Below are 26,094 nucleotides of genomic sequence, written 5' to 3' on the forward strand. Positions count from 1 at the left end.
AGGTCATCAGGTCAGTCAGTACCAACAGTCAGTATGGGAAGCCATGTGTGGTCACTGTGACAAGGTCATCAGGTCAGTACCAACAGTCAGTATGGGAAGCCATGTGTGGTCACTGTGACAAGGTCATCAGGTCAGTACCAACAGTCAGTATGGGAAGCCATGTGTGGCAACTGTGACAAGGTCATCAGGTCAGTACCAACAGTCAGTATGGGAAGCCATGTGTGGTCACTGTGACAAGGTCATCAGGTCAGTACCAACAGTCAGTATGGGAAGCCATGTGTGGTCACTGTGACAAGGTCATCAGGTCAGTACCAACAGTCAGTATGGGAAGCCATGTGTGGTCACTGTGACAAGGTCATCAGGTCAGTACCAACAGTCAGTATGGGAAGCCATGTGTGGTCACTGTGACAAGGTCATCAGGTCAGTACCAACAGTCAGTATGGGAAGCCATGTGTGGTCACTGTGACAAGGTCATCAGGTCAGTACCAACAGTCAGTATGGGAAGCCATGTGTGGTCACTGTGACAAGGTCATCAGGTCAGTACCAACAGTCAGTATGGGAAGTCATGTGTGGTCAAAAGTAGTGCACTATATTATAATTTTGGACACAGCCTAATCCTAAGGGTTTACGTCTGATTAGTTTAGTCCCTTTCAAATACATATGAAATTGATAAAGTGGTGTTTAAAATTAATTTGACCAAAACAAGTCAACCTCTCTTTTTGCCTTGTTTCCCTGACCTCTGACCACCTATCTTCCACAGAGGTCCTTTCCTGGTGGCCATGGGCATGTCCTGGCACCCTGAGGAGTTTAACTGTTCCCACTGCCACATGTCTCTGGTGGAGTCTGGCTTCGTGGAGGAGAGGGGAACAGTATACTGTGCTCACTGCTATGAGAAGTTCTTTGCCCCTACTTGCACCAACTGCAAGCAGAAGGTCCTGGGGGTGAGTGACATACTTTAGGAGACAGTATAGTGTCTTGGCTTGTCCACCTTGCTCAACTATCTTAGCTTCCTCTTCTGATGCACAGAAACAAATTGAAATCAAGTTATGGCATTATGAATATTATAATTCCCTATAATCCCTTGTATTTTTTTATACAGGAAGTCATCAATGCCCTGAAGCAGACATGGCATGTGTACTGCTTCCTGTGTGCGTCCTGCCAGCAGCCAATCGGAAACAACACCTTCCACCTGGAGGACGGGCTGCCATACTGTGAAAGAGGTGAGAGGTCACAATAAGCAAGGTCTTAGGGAATGAACGGCACTGTGAAATAATTTGCGTCATGAAAGTAACATTATAGTGACCCTCTCCCATTCAGACTACTATCAACTCTTTGGTACCAGTTGCCATGGTTGCGACTTTCCCATCGAGGCAGGAGACAAGTTTCTGGAGGCGTTGGGATTCACCTGGCATGATACCTGCTTCGTGTGTGCAGTAAGTCAGCCTCCCATGGAGCGAGAGATGGGGGCATGGAGAGAGAGAGGGGGGCATGGAGAGAGAGGGGGGCATGGAGAGAGAGGGGGGCATGGAGAGAGAGAGGGGCATGGAGAGAGTGAGAGAGAGAGAGAGAGAGAGAGAGAGAGAGGCAGGGGCATGGAGAGAGAGAGAGGCAGGCATGGAGTGAGAGAGGGGCATGGAGAGAGAGAGGGGGCATGGAGAGAGAGAGGGGGCATGGAGAGAGAGAGGGGGCATGGAGAGAGAGGGGGCATGGAGAGAGAGAGGGGGGCATGGAGAGAGAGGGGGCATGGAGGGAGAGATGGGGGCATCATGGAGAGAGAGGGGGCATGGAGAGAGAGGGGGCATGGAGAGAGAGGGGGCATGGAGTGAGAGAGGCAGGCATGGAGAGAGAGAGGGGGCATGGAGTGAGAGAGGCAGGCATGGAGAGAGAGAGGGGGCATGGAGTGAGAGAGGCAGGCATGGAGAGAGAGAGAGGCATGGAGAGAGAGAGGCAGGCATGGAGAGAGAGAGGCAGGCATGGAGAGAGAAAGGCAGGCATGGAGAGAGAAAGGCAGGCATGGAGAGAGAGAGGCAGGCATGGAGAGAGAGAGGGGGCATGGAGTGAGAGAGGGGCATGGAGAGAGAGAGGCAGGCATGGACAGAGAAAGGCAGGCATGGAGAGAGAGAGGCAGGCATGGAGAGAGAGAGGCAGGCATGGAGAGAGAGAGGCGGGCATGGAGAGAGAGAGGGGCATGGAGTGAGAGAGGGGGCATGGAGAGAGAGAGGGGGCATGGATAGAGAGAGGGGGCATGGAGAGAGAGGGGGCATGGAGAGAGAGAGGGGGCATGGAGGGAGAGATGGGGGCATCATGGAGAGAGAGGGGGCATGGGAGAGAGGGGGCATGGATAGAGAGAGGGGGGCATGGAGAGAGAGGGGGCATGGAGAGAGAGAGGGGGCATGGAGGGAGAGATGGGGGCATCATGGAGAGAGAGGGGGCATGGAGAGAGAGGGGGGGCATGGAGAGAGAAAGGCAGGCATGGAGAGAGAGGGGGGGCATGGAGAGAGAGAGGCAGGCATGGAGAGAGAGAGGCAGGCATGGAGAGAGAAAGGCAGGCATGGAGAGAGAGAGGCAGGCATGGAGAGAGAGAGGCAGGCATGGAGAGAGAGAGGCAGGCATGGAGAAAGAAAGGCAGGCATGGAGAGAGAGAGGCAGGCATGGAGAGAGAGAGGCAGGCATGGAGAGAGAGAGGCAGGCATGGAGAGAGAGAGGCAGGCATGGAGAGAGAGAGGCAGGCATGGAGAGAGAGAGGCAGGCATGGAGAGAGAGAGGCAGGCATGGAGAGAGAGAGGCAGGCATGGAGAGAGAGAGGCAGGCATGGAGAGAGAAAGGAAGGCATGGAGAGAGAAAGGCAGGCATGGAGAGAGAGAGGCAGGCATGGAGAGAGAGAGGCAGGCATGGAGAGAGAGAGGCAGGCATGGAGAGAGAGAGGCAGGCATGGAGAGAGAGAGGCAGGCATGGAGAGAGAGAGGCAGGCATGGAGAGAGAGGCAGGCATGGAGAGAGAGAGGCAGGCATGGAGAGAGAGAGGCAGGCATGGAGTGAGAGATGCAGGCATGGAGAGAGAGAGGCAGGCATGGAGAGAGAGGCAGGCATGGAGAGAGAAAGGCAGGCATGGAGAGAGAAAGGCAGGCATGGAGAGAGAGAGGGGCATGGAGAGAGAGAGGGGGCATGGAGTGAGAGAGGGGGCATGGAGAGAGAGAGGCAGGCATGGAGAGAGAGAGGGGGCATGGAGTGAGAGGGGCATGGAGAGAGAGGGGGCATGGAGAGAGAGAGGGGGCATGGAGAGAGAGAGGGGGCATGGAGAGAGAGGGGGGGCATGGAGAGAGAGGGGGGCATGGAGAGAGAGAGGGGGCATGGAGAGAGAGGGGGCATGGAGAGAGAGGGGGGCCTGGAGAGAGTAGGGGAGTAGATAACATTGAAGGGTTGTAGCACTACTGTACTCTGTCTGTCTTTTTCCAGGTCTGCAACACCAGTTTGGAGGGCCAAGCCTTCTTCTCTAAAAAGGACAAGGCTCTGTGCAAGAAACATGCCAATACAGTCCAGATCTGACCCACCCTCAGGAGTGAAGAACAGAGTTGTTGATATTTTTGGTAGTTTTAAAAGATTGATTTACCTGATAATGACTTTTATTAACATATGTTTAGTTATGGGGAGTTAAGCTTTATTTCATCTTCTCTGATGTATCTGTGTGTGTGTGTGTGTGTGTGTGTGTGTGTGTGTGTGTGTGTGTGTGTGTGTGTGGTTTACCATTCACCGCTTGTGCCATATAAAAGGGGAAAATATTTTGCTAAAATTAAGGTATGAAAAAGTACCTAGTGTATTCTCTACCGATTTAGATTCATTAGATATTTGAAGATTTGTTAAAGTCAGACAAAGTGCATGATGGGAGAAAGTATGTTGACTTGAAGGGAGGTATGATTTTTCATGAAATATCTGATTGAAATGTTCTTTACATACAGTACAAGAATATCCTGTAGTTAGGTGAACACGTAAGGTAGTGATACTCAAGTAGCGGCCCGGGGCCACATCTGGCTCATCATGACATTTCTTGAAGCCCTCAACATCCACTACATATGATACCTTAGCATGTATAGTAGTTAGTCTAATTAAAGTCTTATTTTAGTATATAATGGGGACCTTATCAAATTAATTAATCAGTGGACAGATTCAAATCAATTATCACCTTATTGAAAAATGTGTTGTTGAGAACAACTGCCCCCCTCATCTGTCTCTGTCTGTCTCTCTCTCTGCTGGTCTGTTTGAATCTGTAGACAGATCTGTATTTATCCTGGTAGTATATTTATTGGGGCTGGAGGGATGTAGGAATGTACTGTATTTTGGGCTTTCTAGGGTCAGTTGCACATAGTGGTTTACTGACAAAGTCAGACGGTCAGGACAGACAGCTGTTATTTTATTAGCAGTAGGGGTTTTCTGACTTTATTGTTGTATTGATTTTTCAAAGTATTTTTATGGATTCAATTTCCATACATTGTTAACCTAAACTTATACACCATTTTGCCTTTGCTGCCACTGATTAATGCTTGCCTGTGTGGTGTTTATTGGTGTAATTCATTCCATTACCAATCGTATTTTCCATGATGTTACTCATCCAAACTACAGAATAAAAAAATGTTACCATTTTTCTCTACATCTCTACAATGTCAGTGTTATTGTGATTTGTATTATGCCTTTGTGGGAAGAACACCATTGTATTGAGAAATACAGTACATTCATCCAAGTGTATTGTTCTTCTATTTGTAAAAAATAAAACTACAATTTCATAAAAAGTCTTTGAAAGTAGTAAGGATTCAGTCATGTGTGTTTTTATGTTTATGTTTTCATTGTTTGTCATAGTGTCACTATAGAGATCCCAGATCAAAACGTCTAAATATGACTGGTTGATTCCATTAATACCCCATATGCAGCCAACAGCGTGATGATGAACCTCAAAACGTTTGTACGTTTTAATGCCAATTTATATTAGGATTGGTGTTCAATAAACCAACCTTTGTTTGCTACACAGACATGATGCAACAATGTAACAATATTGTTCATTGTCAGATGAGGTTATACAGACAGGCACCGAGTCCCCTCATACGCTCACCTAGACGATCTCCAAGGAAACGGGAGGTCACATTTCTCTCAGGTGTCCTGTCTTGCCTCAAATGAATGATGACATTATGACACTACAAAAGTGCAGACTAGAATGTACCTTTTCAATAAACAATGACTGAAAAAAAGTTATAGGGGAAAATGTCAAGTGGTTGCATATAATGCAATAAAGATTTCCATCCGTAGATAAAGTGAAAGGAAAGGGCCACTTAGAGCAGCGGGGGACCAAACTGTACTTCTCCAAGACGTCGGAGGTGGGAGCCCAACACCGGGCGGCGAAAACGAAGCTAATGTTATGTAGAGCCCGGTCACTTGGAGAAGTTAGACATCGACACAACACAAACGTCGTAAAACGAAGAAGCCTAGACGAAATTCTCAAAATAATTGTGACCAAACCATCAGATCGGAATCCTTCTATTCTACGCGAGGAAAAGGTAAATTTGTTTAGAAAACCAGGTGTTTTCATAGCAAGCGCGAAGTTTTAGCTTGCATCAATTCTGTTCGCTAGCTTGTATCCTCACTTCTGTCAGAATGTAAAAGTGGTGGTATTTTGTGTTTAGTTTGCGTGTCATGTAATTCAGTCATGATACACAGGTTTTTGACGGCTGTGATGGATTAAATTAGCATCCCTGAACTATCACCAACCGACTCTGATTCGCCTGCTTCCTCTGCTCTGGTTTCAGGAGCTGGCGTTCATGTTTATCAGCATTTAGCAATTATCGCCACACAATAAATCTCCAAATGCCACTTTAGATCAAGTGATTTACTGTAGGCTAAAGCCCTAGAAAATACACCTCAAACGAGAAATACTTCTCAAATAGCCTAAGATTACAGTTTAATATTTGGATACATTTGCAAAAGGCTACTTTTACAATACCGTAAGACATTTGATCAACTCTGCTTTTCAATATTATGAGAGTAATCATAGAAAATTCTGCTTTATACTGGTTCCTCTTGATGATACAAGGAATGTTACCAATTTGTGACTAGAGGGGATTGAGTGTTTTTGGTGTACCTATGAAGTATTGTTTACTGTCTATTAATATAGTCCCAGTATGACCTTACACCCCTTGATCTCATTGAAAGTGTCTCTTAATAATGAACTCTGTGTGATGTTGAAGTACAGCCTCTGGCAGAGTCCTGGATTAATACTGCTCATTATTTTAGATTTATTAGGATCCCCGTTAACCAAGCTGCGGAAGACGCACAGGACGTACAGTCTTCTCAGCGCCTGGGGGGAGATATACTGTAGTATACTCACATATTAAGACGGAGTGGACCTGGGTTCAGTACAGGAGATTGGCCTACTGTACTGTTCTATCACACTGGGTGCATGTGTGTCTCTCTGGTCTAGTGGAGTTCTGCGATAGACTGGTGAACAGAAGAAAGCATTGTGGCGTGGCATGACTGTCTTTAAATGGAGTTTCAGTCCAATCAAATATTACCCTTGACCCCATGCCACTATACACCAGTCGATGGGGTCTCAAGTCAACAGCCCCACGGCCATTGCAGTGGACCACCAAAAACATCACTGGCCTCCAGCTCATGAAGTTTGGCCAGGCCAGAACCCCAACAGCAACCATCCATGCACAGCCTTCATCTTGGAGACAATGTTGTGTCAAATGGGACCTTATTCCCTATGTAGTAGTACAAAATATAGTGTGCCATTTAGGATATAACATGCAGTCCTATTCAATACAGAGAGGATCATTGATGGAAGCTTGAGTGAGTGGTCTAGAATGAAACACACAGTGATCTCACTACCACCCAGGATTGGCAGCAGCACCACAGACACACCAACACCATAGCCTACAGGGATGTGGAGGGAGGCTGGAGGGTGGTTGGCCGGCCTGTGTTTTTGTGACCTACCACAGACTGAGGCTGGGAGTGTTTCACTGTTGGGGTCTGTGTGTTTCTGGCATTGGACTGTGTCTTAGTGTGTAACTTACCCACGTGGTGGTCTTGGGAGGTCTTGTTATGGCAGTTGTGTAAAGGTATTCGTCTCCAGTGTGAAAACGACTGTGTGATACAGGCCTGGCCACATGGGCAGTCTGGTAATAACCAGGATGTTGAAAATGAGACACATTGATATTGGGAGGAGAGATGATGACAATGCACCTGCCAGGTATCTATTGAAGAAAACATCTGGTTTGTCACTGTGAATGATTGTCGTCTCCCATATGCCTCAAGGTCGTCTCCCTTGTGGCTACCGAGTGGGGCAGCGGTCTAAGACACTGCATCTCAATGCTAGAGGCGTCACTACAGACACCCTGGTTCGAATCCAGGCTGTATCACAACTGGCCGTGATTGGGTGTCCTATAGGGCGGCGCACAATTGGCCCAGCGTCGCCCGGGTTTGGCTGGTGTAGTCCGTCATTGTATATACGCATTTGTTCTTAACTGACTTGCCTAGTTAAATAAAACAAATATTAAAAATGTGATCAATAAATAACCTACTAGATGTTGAAGACACACCAGACCTGTGATTATGGAAGACTGCAGGTTCTGTGTTTCACAAGTGAGATAATATGTAAAATAATGTTTGACAGATTTCCAGGTATTTGCAGGTTGCTCCTATTTCCTTTGAATTAAAAACCTAAACCTATGGACTCACATTTAACATTTACATTTGACATTTAAGTCATTTAGCATTTTAGCATTTAGCTCCCCTTTAGCATTTAGCTCCCCTATAGAGAGACACACACCGGGTAGTCATGGGTCTGAATCTAGGTCTGTCCGCAGGGCTAAGTTTAGCAAGCTGCGACCCCTCTCACCCCGACTTCCTCCCTTATAATTACAGGAAGTGAGCTCAGCCAATCAAAGAATAGTTCCTGGGCGCATATTAACAAGCTGCCAGTATTTGGGAAGAGGGGGGAAGGTTTTCCTCTTAGAGAATGTTTGAGAGATATTGAGGAAGTGTTGAAGAGGGTGGGACTGTCTGGTATCAATCTCAGGACAAATGAAATTAGCACTATCAGGTTATTGAGGGATATCTTTGTTCATCCCTTATACTTTATAAATATCTTCAGGAGGATTTGAACACAGACAATCACATGTGAGTGAATGTGTCTTGTTACAATGTTTGTTGGAGACAGAGGTCCAGACAGGGACCATAGAGTCCTCAGGGTGTCAAACTCATTCCCCGAGGGCTGAGTGTCTGTGAGTTTTGTTTTTTTCTTTCAATTAAGACCTGTAGACAACCAGGTGAGGGGAGTTATTTATTAATTAGTGACCTTGATTCATCAGTCAAGTACAAGGGGACACGCGACCCTCCGTGGAATGACTTTGGAACATGCCCTAGCGCAACCAGTTTCATCTGCGGGACCATTTTTGTGAGTCGATGGCCAAAACATAATAACTGATTAATTTGTACACTGCAAATTGACCACATCCAAAAAGAGATTGTATTTGAAATTAACAATAATTTCATACCTTGATTACATTGAGACACGATCACATAAGTCTCTTCTTTTAGTACTGGGAATACTTTAACAGATTCCTGGGAACAGATTCCTGGGAACAGCAGCCTGTGCTTCTGTCTCAGGGGCTTGACAGAGGAGAGGACAACAGAAGGAGAATGGAGGATATCAGCCCTCTTTCAATGGCTTTACCAGCCACAAATGCCAGAACATTCTCTCTTCCCCTTTGTTCCTTCTCTCCCTGCTCTTGATGAGTGTGGGAGTAGATTTAAGCACCTGGGTGTCTGATATAGCATGAGTACACACACACACACACACACACACACACACACACTTCTGAGCTCAAGAGCATCTGATATCAAGGCTTTACACAGGTATGGCTTTTCCATCAATCATCTAATCCCTTTACTTTCTTTCTGCCAATACTGCAGCTGGAGTTCATTCCACACCCGGACACTCTGTAGTTATCATGCACACCCGGACACCCTGAAGTTACCATGCACACCCGGACACTGTAGTTATCATGCACACCCGGACACCCTGAAGTTACCATGCACACCCGGACACTCTGTAGTTACCATGCACACCCGGACACTCTGTAGTTTTCATGCACACCCGGACACCCTGAAGTTACCATGCACGCCCGGACACTCTGTAGTTATCATGCACACCCGGACACCCTGAAGTTACCATGCACACCCGGACACTCTGTAGTTACCATGCACACCCGGACACTCTGTAGTTACCATGCACACCCGGACACTCTGAAGGAAAAACAACATTTTCCCCTGGAAAACAATGGTCATGACACATCACAGACCCAGGGATGCAGTTCTCTGCCTGCTCCAGACATTCTCATCCCTCAGGTGGACTAGGATACATTTTCAGGACATAAGTAAGAGGAGCCATGGAGAAGATAGATTATGTTGCCTTGGTGGTTCCTACTGTCATTCTTCATATTAACAGAGTTCTGGGTTTCAACATTGGGACAAGGAGGACATACTTGCCGTCTCCTATGAGAGAACCCTCAGCTTTAGAACACTAGAAACAGTTACTTATTTAGGCCTACAGTCTCCATGGTCCAATAATATTTCCTCTCAGATTTCTGGAAGTGTTGAAATATCATTCATATATGGATATAGATTAAAGCTTGTTGTTATGAGTTCATCCATTGCAGTATTCCTCCTGAGATTCTCCTGAGGGGAAATCGCATGGTCTGTGAAGTGTGCACCTCTGGTTCAGATCAGCACTGGGGCATAAGAGGTGGAGGAAGAAGAAGAAGAGGAGCAAGAGGCCTCCTCTTGTTCCACTTTCTAGTAATCCTCTCCTATAGGTTCCAGTTGGTCTTTGATAATTACTGATAATCCTCCCAACCCCCAACCAACTCCTCAACCAAAGTCACTGTGAAGATCTCTCTGTCTCTCTGTCTCTCTCGTGTCTCTCGTGTCTGATGAAGGGAGGAGGGAAGGAGCAGGAATGACTTCAAGCTCCTAGCTGCGTGCTCTTTGCCTGGAAGGTCTATAACCGTGTGAGAGAAATTGAGCATCCTGTCATTAGGAGGAGAAACAGGGGGATAGACGGGGGAGAAGACAAAGGAGGAGGGGAGAGACATGGAGAGAGAGAGTAGTAGTTGAATGTTGGCTAGAGGCATTGGTTGAAATCCCAGGTGGGGAATTGCCTTGAGCCTGGCTGAAATTCAGTCTGAATCACATCTGGCAAATACCATTAATTGGAAAAGCTTTTTTTTATGAACTATCCCTTTCTCTTTCAGGAGAAGACAGCAGCTGTGACTTTGGATGGCAATAATGACAGACAGTTGTTTAACCCCTCGTTGTTGGATGGTGAGTCTGCTTTCTATTCTTACTTCTACTTTATTGTTTAAATGGAAGATGAGTTTCCTGTCCTTGTCTCTTGGATTTCTGATCTGGTGTTTGGGTGGTTCTGGTGTTTGGCTGGTGGTGGTGCTGATGTTTGGGTGGTGCTGGTGTTTGGGTGGTGCTGGTGTTTGGGTGGTGCTGGTGTTTGGGTGGTGCTGGTGTTTGGGTGGTGCTGGTGTTTGGGTGGTGCTGGTGTTTGGGTGGTGCTGGTGTTTGGGTGGTGCTGGTGTTTGGGTGGTTTGGGTTGTGCTGGTGTTTGGGTGGTTTGGGTCGTGCTGGTGTTTGGGTGGTGCTGGTGTTTGGGTGGTGCTGGTGTTTGGGTGGTGGCGGCGGCGTGTAGCGTTTGGGTGGTGGTAGCGTGATGTGGCATGTAGCGTTTGGGTGGTGGTGTAGTGTTTGGGTTTGTAGAGAGCTCAATGATGGGTAAGTTGCAGTGAACCTCGAGAGCGACTAATTGACTAACTGCTGAGCACATCAATGAGGACGTTAGTGAATCCACACTGCAGCTAATAGAGTCAGCTCTGTGTAGGCTACACTGCAGAATCAGTCTGGAGTAGAGACGCAGTAAGGCCGGCCAAGGGATGCTGACTGTGGCAAACAGCACATGGTCCACTATATGTGTCTCTTACCTGGCTCTGAGACATGGATCCCTCAGACTCAGTGAGAGAGGAATGTGGGACGACACTGTGCCTGCTTACTGATTTTAAAGGGGATGTGGAGTTGATAGTTTGACAATAGCTGTTAGCACTGGCTAGGTGGAGTAGCAGCTAAATTACTCTACAGGCATGGGACTAGGTGGAGTAGCATCTAAACTACACTCTACAGACATGGGACTAGGTGGAGTAGCATCTAAACTACACTCTACAGGCATGGGACTAGGTGGAGTAGCATCTAAACTACACTCTACAGGCATGGGACTAGGTGGAGTAGCATCTAAACTACACTCTACAGGCATGGGACTAGGTGGAGTAGCATCTAAACTACACTCTACAGGCATGGGACTAGGTGGAGTAGCATCTAAACTACACTCTACAGGCATGGGACTAGGTGGAGTAGCATCTAAACTACACTCTACAGGCATGGGACTAGGTGGAGTAGCATCTAAACTACACTCTACAGGCATGGGACTAGGTGGAGTAGCATCTAAACTACACTCTACAGGCATGGGACTAGGTGGAGTAGCATCTAAACTACACTCTACAGGCATGGGACTAGGTGGAGTAGGATCTAAACTACACTCTACAGGCATGGGACTGGGTGGAGTAACATCTAAACTACTCTACAGGCATGGGACTAGGTGGAGTAGCATCTAAACTACACTCTACAGGCATGGGACTAGGTGAAGTAGCATCTAAACTACTCTACAGGCATGGGACTAGGTGGAGTAACATATAAACTACTCTACAGGCAAACTGTAGAGTTTAATTAGCATTCCTTAACCCTTAAGAAATGAACTTGCCACTACAGGCATAAACAAAACAATGTGCTGACAAGGCTCTGACAGCACTCAACAGTCAGGATCTGATCTGGAGTCAGTGAAGAGTCCCCTCCACAGAAGACGGTAGCTAGTTGTGTTGGTGAGAGTCTGTGGACTAGGATGTTGACCTGGTGTCAGGAAAGAGGCCTTTAGAAGCATAGCTCTGGTTTAGGTGGCTGGAGAATAACACTCCGTTAAAGAATGCCAAGAATCTGTGTGTTGAAGTTCACACTGTATCTCCATATGCGGCTGGATCCTGGCAAATAGGCGACAGCTGTGTCTGAGAGAGGGAATGTCAGAGGTCCCATTGAGATGGATTTATTAGAATTGGGTGTGCGTCCTCTATATGGAAAAGATTACTGTATTGTACATGTAAGCACAGACACACACATACACACACACACACACACACACACACACACACACACCAGACAGGTAGCAACCAGGATGTTGGTCTGTGTTTATACGCTGTAACTCAGTGGGTTATTAATGCAGTGCAGGTCTATGGTAGGACGGCTGAGACCGACAGACCACCCTACATGATGACACCTGTTTGAAGTGCAATGGGAGATTCAACACGTAGCCCTGCTCTGTTGGCTTAATGGTCTACTTACTCAGCTCTACTACTGTTCTGTTATTTTACATGGCATAAGGTCTTAGGATGCAAAGCTCAAGGAACATTTCTATCTTATGGCTTTACTCTCCTTTTTAACTCCCAAAACCCTCCCACCCTCATAACCACATAGATAAACACACCCTGGGGACTGAGGCTTTGTCCCCACTCTGAAAACACATTCATCATATTATGTTGAATGTCCTTTTGAAGAACCAATACAGTCTGAGTGTCTTTGTTCTAAATTCCTGTCTGTGTCTTGGTTCTGACAGCTGGTTCTGACAGCAAGGAGAGAGGGAAAAACAGATCATCTTTTTCTCTCCTGCTCACGTTATTCGCCTGCCCCTGTATTTTTGATGACAGATTCAAATGTATTTTCCATGTATTTTTTCCATGTATACAGGGCAGGGGGCGATCTGATTCATACAGTACCTGGTCTTACCGTGGTTGTCTGCAGGGAAATGTGATCACATCAAAGCTTGGCATGCTGAGCCCCGTAACGTCCCAGTCCTATACTGTAGGACATCCAGGGAGAGGGCAGAGGGCTGCCTTTACATACACTAGATGTTATCAGGATGTTCGCCCTCTCTCATGTCCCTGGCTGCTCTGACCAATCTCATAATTACAGCCTGATTAACATCCTGGTCAACAAACAATACAGAATAAAACAGATGAAGCGAATATAAGTTTTGTGTATATAACATAAACAAACCGATACAGATTCTTGACATTATGGATGCAGTATCGTGTACTGTATGCTTTGTGTTAATGTTTGTGATGAGATCCTCATGGGAGTGTGTAATCAATGGTGCGTTCTGGTGGCAGGCCGTGCCAAATTCAGCTTCTCCCTGGACTCTCAACAATGGCTCACAGTCAGTCAGTCAGTCAGTCAGTCAGTGTACTGACACTGAGCTATATTTAGAAATGGTAATGGAAAATATTTCAGTCAGGCAGGTTCCCTTTCAATCAGCCAATTAGAGGATTCATAGTGGAGTAACACATGGGAACACACACACAGGTTGCACAGGCTGCACAGATGCCCGGCAGGTTTTAGCACACATCACAGGATTAGAGAGCCAGCCAAAACAAATGACGTCACGCCTCGTGTGCCCAACATTCCAGGAGTGTCTTCTCTTTTACCTCTGTAACACCATCCCCACTCCCTGTCAAACCCATGACACTCTCCTGATATCATTTTCTGGGGTATTAAATGTTAGACTCATTTCACCAGTACTGTAGTTTGTCTCTGTACAGCTGTTGGTCCTGTCTCTGTGCTGGACTTGTCTCTGCCTATAACTCTCCTATGAGGACAGATCGTCATTAACAAGCCTTCGCCGAATACAAACCGTGTTGTTATTCCCTCCGTAAGGCAATCAAACAGGCAAAATGTCAGTACAGAGACAAAGTGGAGTCGCAATTCAATGGCTCAGACAAGAGATGTATGTGGCAGGTTCTGCAGACAATCACAGACTACAAAGGGAAAACCGGCCACGTTGAGGACACCAACGTCTTGCTTCCGGACAAGCTAAACACCTTTTTCGCCCGCTTTGAGGACCACACATTGCCACCGACACAGCCAGTTACCAAGGACTGTGGCTCTTATTCTCTGTGGCGTCCCTAGCCGTGTCCTCAGAGCATGCACAGACCAGCTGGCTGGAGTGTTTACGGACATATTCTCTCCCTATCAATCAATAAAATGTATTTATGGAGCCCTTTTGACATCAGCCGATGTCACACCCAGCATAAAACCCCAAACAGCAAACAATGCGGATGTAGAAGCACGGTGGCTAGGAAAAACTCCCTGGAAGGCAGCAACCTAGGAAGAAACCTAGAGAGGAACCAGGCTCTGAGTGGTGGCCAGTCTTCTACTGGCTGTGCCGGGTGGGGGTTATAACAGTACATGGCCAAGATGTTCAAAAGTTCATAGATGACCAGGGAGGGTGTAATAATAATAATCAGAGTGATTGTAGAGGGTACAACAGGTCAGCAACTCAGGAGTAAATGTCAGTTGGCTTTTCATATCCGAGCAGTAGAGAGAGAGAGAGTTGAAAACAGCAGGTCTGGGACAAGTAGCACGCGTCCGGTGAACGGCTCAGGGTTCCATAGCCGCAGGCAGAAAAGTTGAAACTGGAGCAGCAGCATGACCAGGTGGACTGGGGACAGCAAGGAGTCATCGGGCCAGGTAGTCCTGAGGCGTGGTCCCAGTGCTCAGGTCCTCCTGGAGGGGAGGGAGAGGGAGAGAGGATTAGAGGGAGCATACTTAAATTCACACAGGACACCAGATAAGACAGGAGAAATACTCCAGATATAACAAATTGACCCTAGCCCCCCAGCACATAGACTATTGTAGCATAAAATCCCAGTCGGCTGTCCCCACATGCTTCATGATGACCACCATTGTTCCAGTACCCAAGAAAGCGAAGGTAACTGAACTAAATGACTATCGCCCCGTAGCACTCACTTCTGTCATCATGAAGTGCTTTGAGCGACTAGTTAAGTTTCATATCACCTCTACATTACCTGACAGGCGTGTGCTCAGCCCCAAAAAGATCATCAAGGACAACAACCACCCGAGCCACTGCATGGTCACCCCACTATCATCAGAAGGTGAGGTCAGTACAGGTGCATCAAAGCTGGGGCCGAGGGCCTGAAAAACAGCTTCTATCTCAAGGCCATCAGACCTTTAAATAGCCATCACTAGCACTTTAGAGGCTGCTGCCCTATATACGTAGACTTGAAATCACTGGCCACTTTGGTACTAGACACTTTTAATAATGTTTGCATTACTCATCTCATATGTATATACTGTATTCTATTCTACTGTATTTTAGTCTATGCCGCTCAGACATTGCTCGTCTAAATATTTATATATTCTTAATTGACTTCCTTTACTTTAGATTTGTGTGTATTGTTAGATATTACTTGTCAATCAATGCAGCAAATGCATGAATGTTTCTACTAATCTTCTGTCCAGGTTTAAGAGTGGGCCTTCTCTCTCTCTCCTCTCTCTTTCTTTGTCTCAGTGGTGACTACTGGAGTCTTTTCCTCTTTCGCTCTGTGTTGACTACTGGAGTGAGTCTGGCTGTTCTGATGAATACTGAGTGCTTAAGTAGAGTATGGTGTGTATCCGGTTACATATGACTCAGTGTGTGTGGCAGAGAGTAGCAGCTATTCTGCTGTAGCCTGGACCGTTACAGGTGTGTCAGGCCTAGATGCAGCTTTTGATTACTCAGACATGGCTACATGTAGTACCATGTGTGTCTACAGAAGGCTCACGTGTAAATGAGAACAAACTAGCTCAGCGGGTCTTACAGTTGATCTCTTAGAAAAGTAGTCTATTTTGAGTCGTTATGCCACTAATATGGTCACCTCTTCAAGAGCTTTTATCATTACCACACATAACTAGGGTGACTGCTGCTGTGATGGGATTCTCCCCAGCAGCAGAACAGTACCGCACCAATACCTTATCAATAGCACATATGTTCAGAGAACATACAACACTAATCGGATAACTTTTCTTTCTGCTGCGTTTCTATAAAACAAGGAGGCTGGGCTGTGAGGAAGGGAAGGTTTTGAACAGCTGCTCTACTGCGCTCCTCACCCTCCCTCTTTCCTCTCCTCTCTCTGCTCTTCTCCTCTCCTCTCTCTTCTCCCCTCTCCCTCCACCTGTGTTATGAGGCTCCGGCTGCAGATCTGTGCTGCTGCAGTACAGTAGTCCTCTTGTACTTTCCTTAAAGATCAACTTCAATTAATGAGCGTCTGTCAGCGCTGGGCCTGGGAGTCTCACTGGCAGGAAATTGGAGGATAAGCTGCTTTTGTTCCACAGCGCCAACATTTTGTGCTTTATTGGTTTCCTCATTCTTATTTGAACTGGACACATGAACGAAAATACACACACACACTCTCATACACAATTCATAAATACACACACAGCCACAAATGCACACACAGAGCTTCCTTTAGATTTGACTGCAAACCAATGTCCATGACTCTCTGCGAGGTTTCTCAGTTTGAAGACAGTGTTCAGGATGGTGGGTGTTTTCTCTCTTTGAGGCTGGTGTTTGTTTTACTTTTTAAACACACTCCTAAATGAAGTAGTACATGAGCTGGACTGGACAGCTCCTTGGGACCAGGTCTGGGTGAGGAGGAGAGACAGAGGGTAGTGGGCCAGGGCTGAGGTCCACAGAAAAGCTTCAAATGTAGAAATGAGTGGAACTCCCAGGGTTTTCAAAACAAGACCGGAGATTTCATTACACATACCTGGACAACTGAGAGCATGGAAAAAAACACTTGTGCATGTGCGAACAAACACTCCCCGCACCCCTGAGCAGCCGCTGGGCTGGTCAGACTTAAAACCAGAGACATAATACAGATCATTTGAACCAAATGCAGCAGTGAAAACTCCCTTTCTCCCTCTCTCTCCTGTCTCATGGCCAACACGTGTCTGCTTCAGAAAAGTGAAGTGCTCTACAGAAACATGGTCATCAATCATAGCCTGTAAGGATCAGTCACTGCATACAGGGTTGGGTGGTGGAGAGTGGGAGCTCTGTGGTGTGCTGCCTACCGCTCTGTGGATTGGGCGGGTGGGTGGGCGCCGGGTGGTGGTGTTATTCTGGGCTTGGGGAAGGAGTACACTGGTGTGGTTGGTACCTTTAGGCCTGGTTCCATCATGTTTTGGGTGGGGCGGGCTGGGTTAAGGGATGACTGTTGGATCGGATGACCATAGTTCTCTTCAGGTCGAAACCCAGATAGACATTAAAACAAATGTAAAACTCTGACGTTATAATTATGTTAAAATAAAGACAACTCATTCTTGTTGTAGCCTCCGACAAGAACACCTGATTCAACTAGTCATCAAGCACTTGACTGGTTAAATCAGGTGTTTGTCCGAAGCTGCGACAATAATGCGTACTAGAGACACTGCTGTAGATGGTCTGCCATTTCTTTGGATAGGGGACTAGGTCTGTGGGAATGTTTGCATCCTCAGCAGCCAGCCAGCAGTAACAAGATGTCTGCAGACTGCAAATGAGTCTTGAGCCAGATTAGACTAGACAGTCCTGGGGGATCGGATTTGAGATCAACCCTAAAATTGAACCTCCACTCTGCGGTCTTGAGGGAGGGGGTAGAGGGGGATCCTCTGGCAGACATAAATCTACTCAAAGCCCCCTGGATTCCTGCTTTGAGATTCTTCCTTGTCTGTGTAAACAGGTCTGGAATATCACCTTGTTTTGTGTGTGTGTTGACACACCATCAAATGTCTGTGTGGGGCGTGTCTGCTTGAACACTGTTCTACAGGAACCTATTCCTATTCAGCCGACAGTCTTTTAAACTCATTGTGTGTGTGTGTGTGTGTGTGTGTGTGTGTGTGTGTGTGTGTGTGTGTGTGTGTGTGTGTGTGTGTGTGTGTGTGTGTGTGTGTGTGTGTGTGTGTGTGTGTGTGTGTGTAATACAGTTTTTCCTTAGGAAGCCTGTTCCCATTAAAGTCATACTCCTATTGTGGTCAAAGGTCCTAGAGACAAAGCAAGTTCTACTGCTCCGTTTGATATTCTAGTGAAGTAATCCAAGTGGAGTGACTCTCCACTGACCCATCTCCCCAGACGTAGGGTCACACCGCCGGCCCGGTGCACCGTGGGTTCACCATCGTCTTAACGCTCTAACTCCCCTTCAGAGACTGATGGATATCTTGGTGCATCTAATCGGTTCATTATCCACTGTCTTTGTGCATTAGACACAGTGTGAGAGGACAGCTGTCTCTGTATGTTGCTCTGCTCTGGGCTGTCTTGTCTGTCTGTGTGGGATGTTTGGCGTCGAGAATGTGTGTCATGTGTTTAGTTTTTCGGGGAGGGCTCCCCTTGCCTCGTCTCCCGGGCTGACACTTGACCCACGGGGTAATCACAGAGGGATTTGGGATGCCTTTGGCTGACACAGAGTTTAGGAGGAGAGGGCTGCTAGGCTGGTTTGGTGCTGGAGCGTTGTATTTGCATGTCTTTTGCTTGATTGTGACAAGGGCTTTATACAGGTAAATATGGGTCTACGGTCTTCTCCTTTTTAAGACCAACTCAGCAATTACAATGTGCCAGTCCCCAAACTTCACTAACCATTGCGGTTTGAGTCATTGTAGCGCTTTAGAATGTCAAGCCTTGATGCTACCTTGTCTGTCTCTGTCTCCTTTTCAGCAAATCAATAAAGCTGTAATAGTACTGCAATAAAAGGGGTCAGAGTTCATTAGATGTCAATCTAGATGACCAGCAAGGTCAGCATGGCATATGCAGCTGCTCTCTGGTTGGCTGATTTGATAGGGTGGAACGAGGACAACGTCCTCAATGAGGAATAGCTGAGTGGGAGGAGAGAGGATCTATCATGGGTTCCTCCTGATGACCACCATGACACTGGTCTGGCTGTGTCCTGCAGCTCTTCTCTCCTCTACAGACCACCACATGTACAGGAGCAGAGAAATGAATGATCTCTTACAAGCCAAAACTCCCCATGGGCTTAGATTATCTCTCAATCAACTCAAGAGAATAGCCTTGTAGTCTGGGAAATCCACTTCTGAGCAGTGAGTTGTCTGTTTATAAACAGTTAAGTCATACTGCCATTGTTATTGAGCAAGATGGACACTATGTGCGCTGAGTGTACAAAACATTAGGAACACCTTCCTAATATTGAGTTGCGTCCCTCTTTGTCCTCAGAACAGCCTCGATTTGTTGCGGCATGGATTCTACAAGATGTCGAAAGCTTTTCACAGGGATGCTGGCCCATGTTTACTCCAATGCTTCACACAGTTGGCTGGATGTCCTTTGGGTGGTGGACCATTCTTAATACACACAGGAAACTGCTGAGCATGAAAAACCCATTGCAGTTCTTGACATAAACCAGTCCGCCTGGCACCTACTACTCTACCCCGTTCAAAGGTACTTAAATATGTGACTGACTGGCTCAATTCGGTCTTAGTGGGTCCTCAATTACACGTTTTGAGCTCATGCCGCAACCGTTTGTGGTAGATGGTGGCAGATTGTGGTAAATTGCGTCATTCTGTCATTGCACCACACTATTACAAGGGGGAGTTAGAATGCTGATCTGTAGGTAGTCTAAACTGAGTCAATTTGTGCCAATCTTTTCGTGAATTAATGGAGGTTTGAATATTTGTCTCAAATAAAATTGTATTGGTTACATACACATACTTAGCAGATGTTATTGGTTACATGTACATACACATACTTAGCAGGTGATATTGGTTACATACACATACTTAGCAGGTGATATTGGTTACATATACATACTTGGCAGATGCTATTGGTCACCTATACATACTTAGCAGGTGATATTGGTTACATTTACATACACATACTTAGCAGATGCTATTGGTCACATACACATACTTAGCAGATGCTATTGGTCACATACACATACTTAGCAGATGCTATTGGTCACATACACATACTTAGCAGATGCTATTGGTCACATACACATACTTAGCAGATGCTATTGGTTACATACACATACTTAGCAGATGTTATTGGTTACATACACATACTTAGCAGATGTTATTGGTTACATACACATACTTAGCAGATGTTATTGGTTACATACACATACTTAGCAGATGCTATTGGTTACATACACATACTTAGCAGATGTTATTGGTTACATGCATCTTCATTCCAAGATGGCGTAGCAGTCAGACCTCTTTGTCTTTTGTCGTGTCCCTTGTATATATCTTTTACCTCTTTCGTCGAATATCTTTTAAAAATATTTTCCTAAACCTCAACTTCTAAATTCTCTCCTGCAACCCGCCTCACCCAATGTGGCGTGGATCTGCTTTTTTCTAAAGTATTTCTATTTACTTCGGATCTGGAATCCCTCAACTGAAGCTACCAGCTACCAGTTAGCAAACCACTGCTAGCGGTTATCATCTAACCTTTAGCTCGGAAAGCTCTCGCCAGTTCGAACAACGTGACTCAAACCAGAGCATAACAAACCTATTTCTCTCCATATCCCCGGATTCCTACCGCAAACTCTGAACATTTCCATCTGGATCTTCGCAACTAGCTAACCGCAATCCCGGGTGACCACTCCTGGCTAGCGTTTCCATCCCGGAGCAAGCACCAATAAGCCTGAAGCTAGCCTGGACAGGGCTCCTGTGCTACCACCGACGCCCACTCCTGGGCTACAATATCCGGACCCCTTCTACTGCCGGTACATAATCTGCCCGAGGATTCCAACAAGCCCCTCAGGTGCAACGCCCGCTGAAGGCCCATTCTGCTAGGCCTGCTAGCTACCTAGAGCTACTTGGAACCCTACTCATTCCACGACTGGGCTATCGACGTCACCGCGCGAAGAGGCAAAAACAGACTTACCCCCATCACGACGTCCCCCAAAGGCTAACTTGCTAGCCCCAGGCCTGCTAACTGCTCGCTTGCTAACCCGGTCTGCTAACTGCTAGCTTGTTTAGCCCCGGCCTACTTACTGTTAGCGTGTTAGCATTGGCCTGTTAACAGTCTGAATCGCCGTGTCCCCAGGCAGCCCAACCACTCACTAGACCCATATGTTCACTTGGCTACGCATGCATCTCTCTAATATCAATTTGCCTCGTCCATTACTGTCCTGGTTAGTGATTACTGTCTTATTTTACTGTAGAGCCTCTAGCCCTGCTCAATATGCCTTAACCAACCATGTTGTTCCCTCTCCTACATATGCGATGACATCGCCTGGTTTAAACGTCTCTAGAGACTATATCTCTCTCATCATTACTCAATGCCTAGGTTTACCTCCAATGTACTCACATCCTACCTTACCTTTGTCTGTACACTATGCCTTGAATCTATGCTATCGTGCCCAGAAACCTGCTCCTTTTACTCTCTGTTCCGAACATGCTAGACGGCCAGTTCGTATAGCCTTTAGCCATACCCTTATCCTACTTCTCCTCTGGTGATGTAGAGGTTAATCCAGGTCCTGCAGTGCCTAGCTCTATTCCTACTCCCCAGGTGCTCTCATTTGTTGACTTCTGTAACTGTAAAAGCCTTGGTTTCATGCATGTTAACATTAGAAGCCTACTCCCTAAGTTTGTTTTAGTCACTGCTTTAGCACACTCTGCCAACCCGGATGTCTTAGCCGTGTCTAAATCCTGGCTTAGGAAAACCACCAAAAACCCTGAAATAAAATGTTCCGCCAAGATAGAACTGCCAGAAGGGGCGGTGTTGCAATCTACTCCAAAGATAGCCTGTATTTCTATCCAAGTCTGTACCCAAACAATGTGAGGTTCTACTTCTAAAAATGCACCTGTTGCCGCTTGCTATAGACCTCCCTCTGCCCCCAGCTGTGCCCTCGATACCATATGTGAATTGATTGCCCCCCCCCCCATCTGTCTTCAGAGCTCGTGCTACTAGGTGACCTAAACTGGGACATGCTTAACACCCCTCAATCTCACACAAATGATCAATGAACCTTCCAGGTACAACTCCAAATCCGTAAACACGGGCACCCTCATAGATGTCATCTTAACTAACCCGCCCTCCAAATACACCTCTGCTGTTTTCAATCAAGATCTCAGCGATCACTGCCTCAATGCCTGCATCCGTAATGGGTCTGCGACCAAACGACCACTCCTCATCACTGTCAAACGCTTCCTAAAACACTTCTGCGAGCAGGCCTTTCTTATCGACCTGGCCGGGGTATCCTGGAATGACATTGACCTCACCCCCTCAGTAGATGATGCCTGTCTATTCTTTTAAAAGTGCCTTCCTCACCATCTTAAATAGGTATTTTTTTATTTTACCTTTATTTAACTAGGCAAGATCAGTTAAGAACAAATTCTTATTTTCAATGACGGCCTAGGAACAGTGTGGGTTAACTGCCTGTTCAGGGGCAGAACGACAGATTACAGATCTTGATTGAAAACAGCAGAGGTGTATTTGGAGGGCGGGTTAGTTAAGATGACATCTATGAGTTTGCCCGTGTTTACGGATTTGGAGTTGTACCTGGAAGGTTCATTGATCATTTGTGTGAGATTGAGGGGTGTTAAGCATGTCCCAGTTTAGGTCACCTAGTAGCACGAGCTCTGAAGACAGATGGGGGGCAAATCAATTCACATATGGTATCGAGGGCACTGCCCGGCACCTTGTCAGCTCGGGGGTTTGAACTTGCAACCTTCCGGTTACTAGTCCAACGCTCTAACCACTAGGCTACCCTGCCGCCCCAGGTACAACTCCAAATCCGTAAACACGGGCACCCTCATAGATGTCATCTTAACTAACCCGCCCTCCAAATACACCTCTGCTGTATGCCCCATTCAAAACATTTAGAACTAGCAATAGATATAGTCCTTGGTTAACTCCAGACCTGTCTACCCTTGACCAGCACAAAAACATCCTGTGGTGTTCTGCATTAGCATCGAATAGCCCCCATGATATGCAACTTTTCAAGGAAGTTAGGTACAAATATACACAGGCAGTTAGGAAAGCGAAGGCTAGCTTTTTCAAACAGAAATTTGCATCATGATGGAATTAACTCAAAAATGTTCTGGGACACTGTAAAGTCCATGGAGAATAAGAGCACCTCCTCCCAGCTGCCCACTGCTCTGAGTCTAGGAAACACTGTCACCACCGATAAATCCACTATAATTGAGAATTTAAATAAGTATTTCTCTATGGCTGACCATGCTTTCCACCTGGCTACCCCTACCCCGGTCAACTGCCCGGCACCCTCCACAGCAACCCGCCCAAGCCCCCACCATTTATCCTTTACCCAAGTCCAGATAGCTTATGTTCTGAAAGAGCTGCACAATCTGACCCCTACAAACCAGCCGGGTTAGACAATCTGGACCCTCTCTTTCTAAAATTATCTGCCAAAATTGTTGCAACCCCTATTACTAGCCTGTTCAACCTCTCTTTCATATCGTCTGAGATTCCCAAAGATTGGAAAGCTGCCGCGGTCATCCCCCTCTTCAAAGGGGGTAACACTCTCGACCCAAACTGCTACAGACCTATATCTTACATTGTCTTTATAAGGTCTTTGAAAGCCAAGTTAACAAACAGATTACCGACCATTTCGAATCCCACCGTACCTTCTCCGCTATGCAATCTGGTTTCAGAGCTGGTCATGGGTGCACCTCAGCCACGCTCAAGGTCCTAAACGACATCATAACCGCCATCGATAAGAGACATTACTGTGCAGCCGTATTCATCGACCTGGCCAAGGCTTCCGACTCTGTCAATCACCACATTCTTATTGGCAGACTCAACAGCCTTGGTTTCTCAAATGATTGCCTCGCCTGGTTTACCAATATATACCAAAAGGTTACCCATATTTAAACACCTGAGCTACATTTGTTTATGAAATGTACTAGTTTATTTAGGCAATTTTAATATTTCTTTAGGCTTGGCCTATTTAGTAGGCTATTTCGCAGCATAAAGCTATATTTGTTAGCATGAAGCTGAGTCACTCACTCATTTGTGGCTTTGGAACAAAATAAATAAGTACCAACATTATTCTGATCGTCTTAATAAAGAAATGTTTTGACCAAGTTAATCTGCTCATATTGTGTGTTCAATAATTTGTGACATTGTGTTACAATGAAGAATGAAACTAAATATATCAAATAAAGCTTAATTGTTTTTGACTCCAGACAGTAGGCTATTATTCCTGTTATTTTTTTCCTGCATTCATTAATTTGACTGAAGGTCTATTCAACATTTGGCTAAAAAGAAACCATGCCATGAATTAAGAACAGATGTCTCTTTTCACAATGCAATGTGGCACATTGACAACTCAAATCGCTTTTAAAATCAAATGTTTTGGTCACAGACACGTGTTTAGCAGATGTTATTGTGGGTGTAGCGAAATGGTTGTGTTTTTAGCTCCTCCGACGGTGCAGTAAAATCTAACAAGTAATATCTAACAATTTGACATCATATACACACCAATCTAAGTAAAGCAATGGCATTAAGAATATATAAATATAAGAACCTTCTAATATTAGACAAATAAATACACTAAAATAATAACTTAGACTGTTTTTTATCACTGGATATCTTCAAATTGCTGTGCATGAAAAGGATGTCATCCACCATGCCTGGTCCCAGGCTAACAGCTGACTTCTCTCTGAAACCACACCTCCATCTGAGGGTGAGTCTTTATCCACCGTCCCTGTTCCCAGGCTCACAGCTGACTTCTCTCTGAAACCACACCTCCATCTGAAGGTGAGTCTTTATCCACCGTCCCTGTTCCCAGGCCAGAAACCACACCTCCATCTGAGGGTGAGTCTTTATCCACCATGCCTGGTGAGTGACTCCCTGAAGGCTTATCCACCATGCCTGGTCCCAGCTGACTTCTCTCTGAAACCACACCTCCATCTGAGGGTGAGTCTTTATCCACCATGCCTGGTCCCAATCTGAAACCACACCTCCATCTGAGGGTGAGTCTTTATCCACCATGCCTGGTCCCAGGCTCACAGTTGACTTCTCTCTGAAACCACACCTCCATCTGAGGGTGAGTCTTTATCCACCATGCCTGGTCCCAGGCTCACAGCTGACTTCTCTCTGAAACCACACCTCCATCTGAGGGTGAGTCTTTATCCACCATGCCTGGTCCCAGGCTCCCTGACTTCTCTCTGAAACCACACCTCCATCAGTCTTTATCCACCATGCCTGGTCAGGCTCACAGTTGACTTCTCTCTGAAACCACACCTCCATCTGAGGGTGAGTCTTTATCCACCATGCCTGGTCCCAGGCTCACAGCTGAAATCCACCATGCCTGGTCCCAGGCTCACAGTTGACTTCTCTCTGAAACCACACCTCCATCTGAGGGTGAGTCTTTATCCACCATGCCTGGTCCCAGGCTCACAGTTGACTTCTCTCTGAAACCACACCTCCATCTGAGGGTGAGTCTTTATCCACCATGCCTGGTCCCAGGCTCACAGCTGACTTCTCTCTGAAACCACACCTCCATCTGAGGGTGAGTCTTTATCCACCATGCCTGGTCCCAGGCTCACAGTTGACTTCTCTCTGAAACCACACCTCCATCTGAGGGTGAGTCTTTATCCACCGTCCCTGTTCCCAGGCTCACAGCTGACTTCTCTCTGAAACCACACCTCCATCTGAAGGTGAGTCTTTATCCACCGTCCCTGTTCCCAGGCTCATAGCTGACTTCTCTCTGAAACCACACCTCCATCTGAGGGTGAGTCTTTATCCACCGTCCCTGGTCCCAGGCTAACAGCTGACTTCTCTCTGAAACCACACATCCATCTGAAGGTGAGTCTTTATCCTTTGGAACCACACAATTACCAGGGAAACAAGAGGCCTCTTGAATCAACAGAGGGAATCTATAGAATCCACAAGTATTATTTCACAATAGCTGGCCTTATGTTATCTGCAGTTTTGAGCTGCGCTGTCCTACTCTGTGGTGGATAACATCTGCTCTTCGTTTATGTAATGGGCTGTAAGGCACAAGTATCCTATTTTTTTTTTAAATAGTCAGTCCACATGACAAGTGTAATTGTGCCATCGTATTTACCCAAGTTCTCTCGCAACTGTGAGATATTTATTATTATTTACATTTTTTTGACTGCAGGACTCTAGTGTGATAGGAGAAAGACTGACTGAAAC

At 46.2% G+C, this 26,094-nt stretch overlaps 2 protein-coding genes across 8 annotated transcripts in view; both read left to right on the plus strand.

Moving 5' to 3' along the window:
- LOC118372144 (PDZ and LIM domain protein 5-like) overlaps positions 1-4,786 on the plus strand; it is a 126,826-nt gene extending 122,040 nt beyond the window's left edge. For all 7 annotated transcript variants that reach the window (XM_052458131.1, XM_052458132.1, XM_052458133.1 and 4 more), the window contains 4 exons: positions 761-941; positions 1,100-1,220; positions 1,318-1,433; positions 3,456-4,786. In XM_052458131.1, coding sequence (XP_052314091.1) covers positions 761-941; positions 1,100-1,220; positions 1,318-1,433; positions 3,456-3,545 — 508 coding nt within the window. In that variant the 3' untranslated portion in view covers positions 3,546-4,786. The remainder of the gene's footprint in view (positions 1-760; positions 942-1,099; positions 1,221-1,317; positions 1,434-3,455) is intronic.
- A 460-nt stretch (positions 4,787-5,246) lies between these two features.
- LOC118372848 (bone morphogenetic protein receptor type-1B-like) overlaps positions 5,247-26,094 on the plus strand; it is a 194,908-nt gene continuing 174,060 nt past the window's right edge. Inside the window, exons 1-2 of the mRNA XM_052458140.1 lie at positions 5,247-5,542; positions 10,298-10,367. The gene's annotated coding sequence lies outside the window, so the exon portion shown is untranslated. The remainder of the gene's footprint in view (positions 5,543-10,297; positions 10,368-26,094) is intronic.

This window comes from Oncorhynchus keta, chromosome 12 (genome assembly GCF_023373465.1).
Source record: "Oncorhynchus keta strain PuntledgeMale-10-30-2019 chromosome 12, Oket_V2, whole genome shotgun sequence".
In the NCBI taxonomy this organism is placed as follows: Eukaryota; Metazoa; Chordata; class Actinopteri; order Salmoniformes; family Salmonidae; genus Oncorhynchus; species Oncorhynchus keta.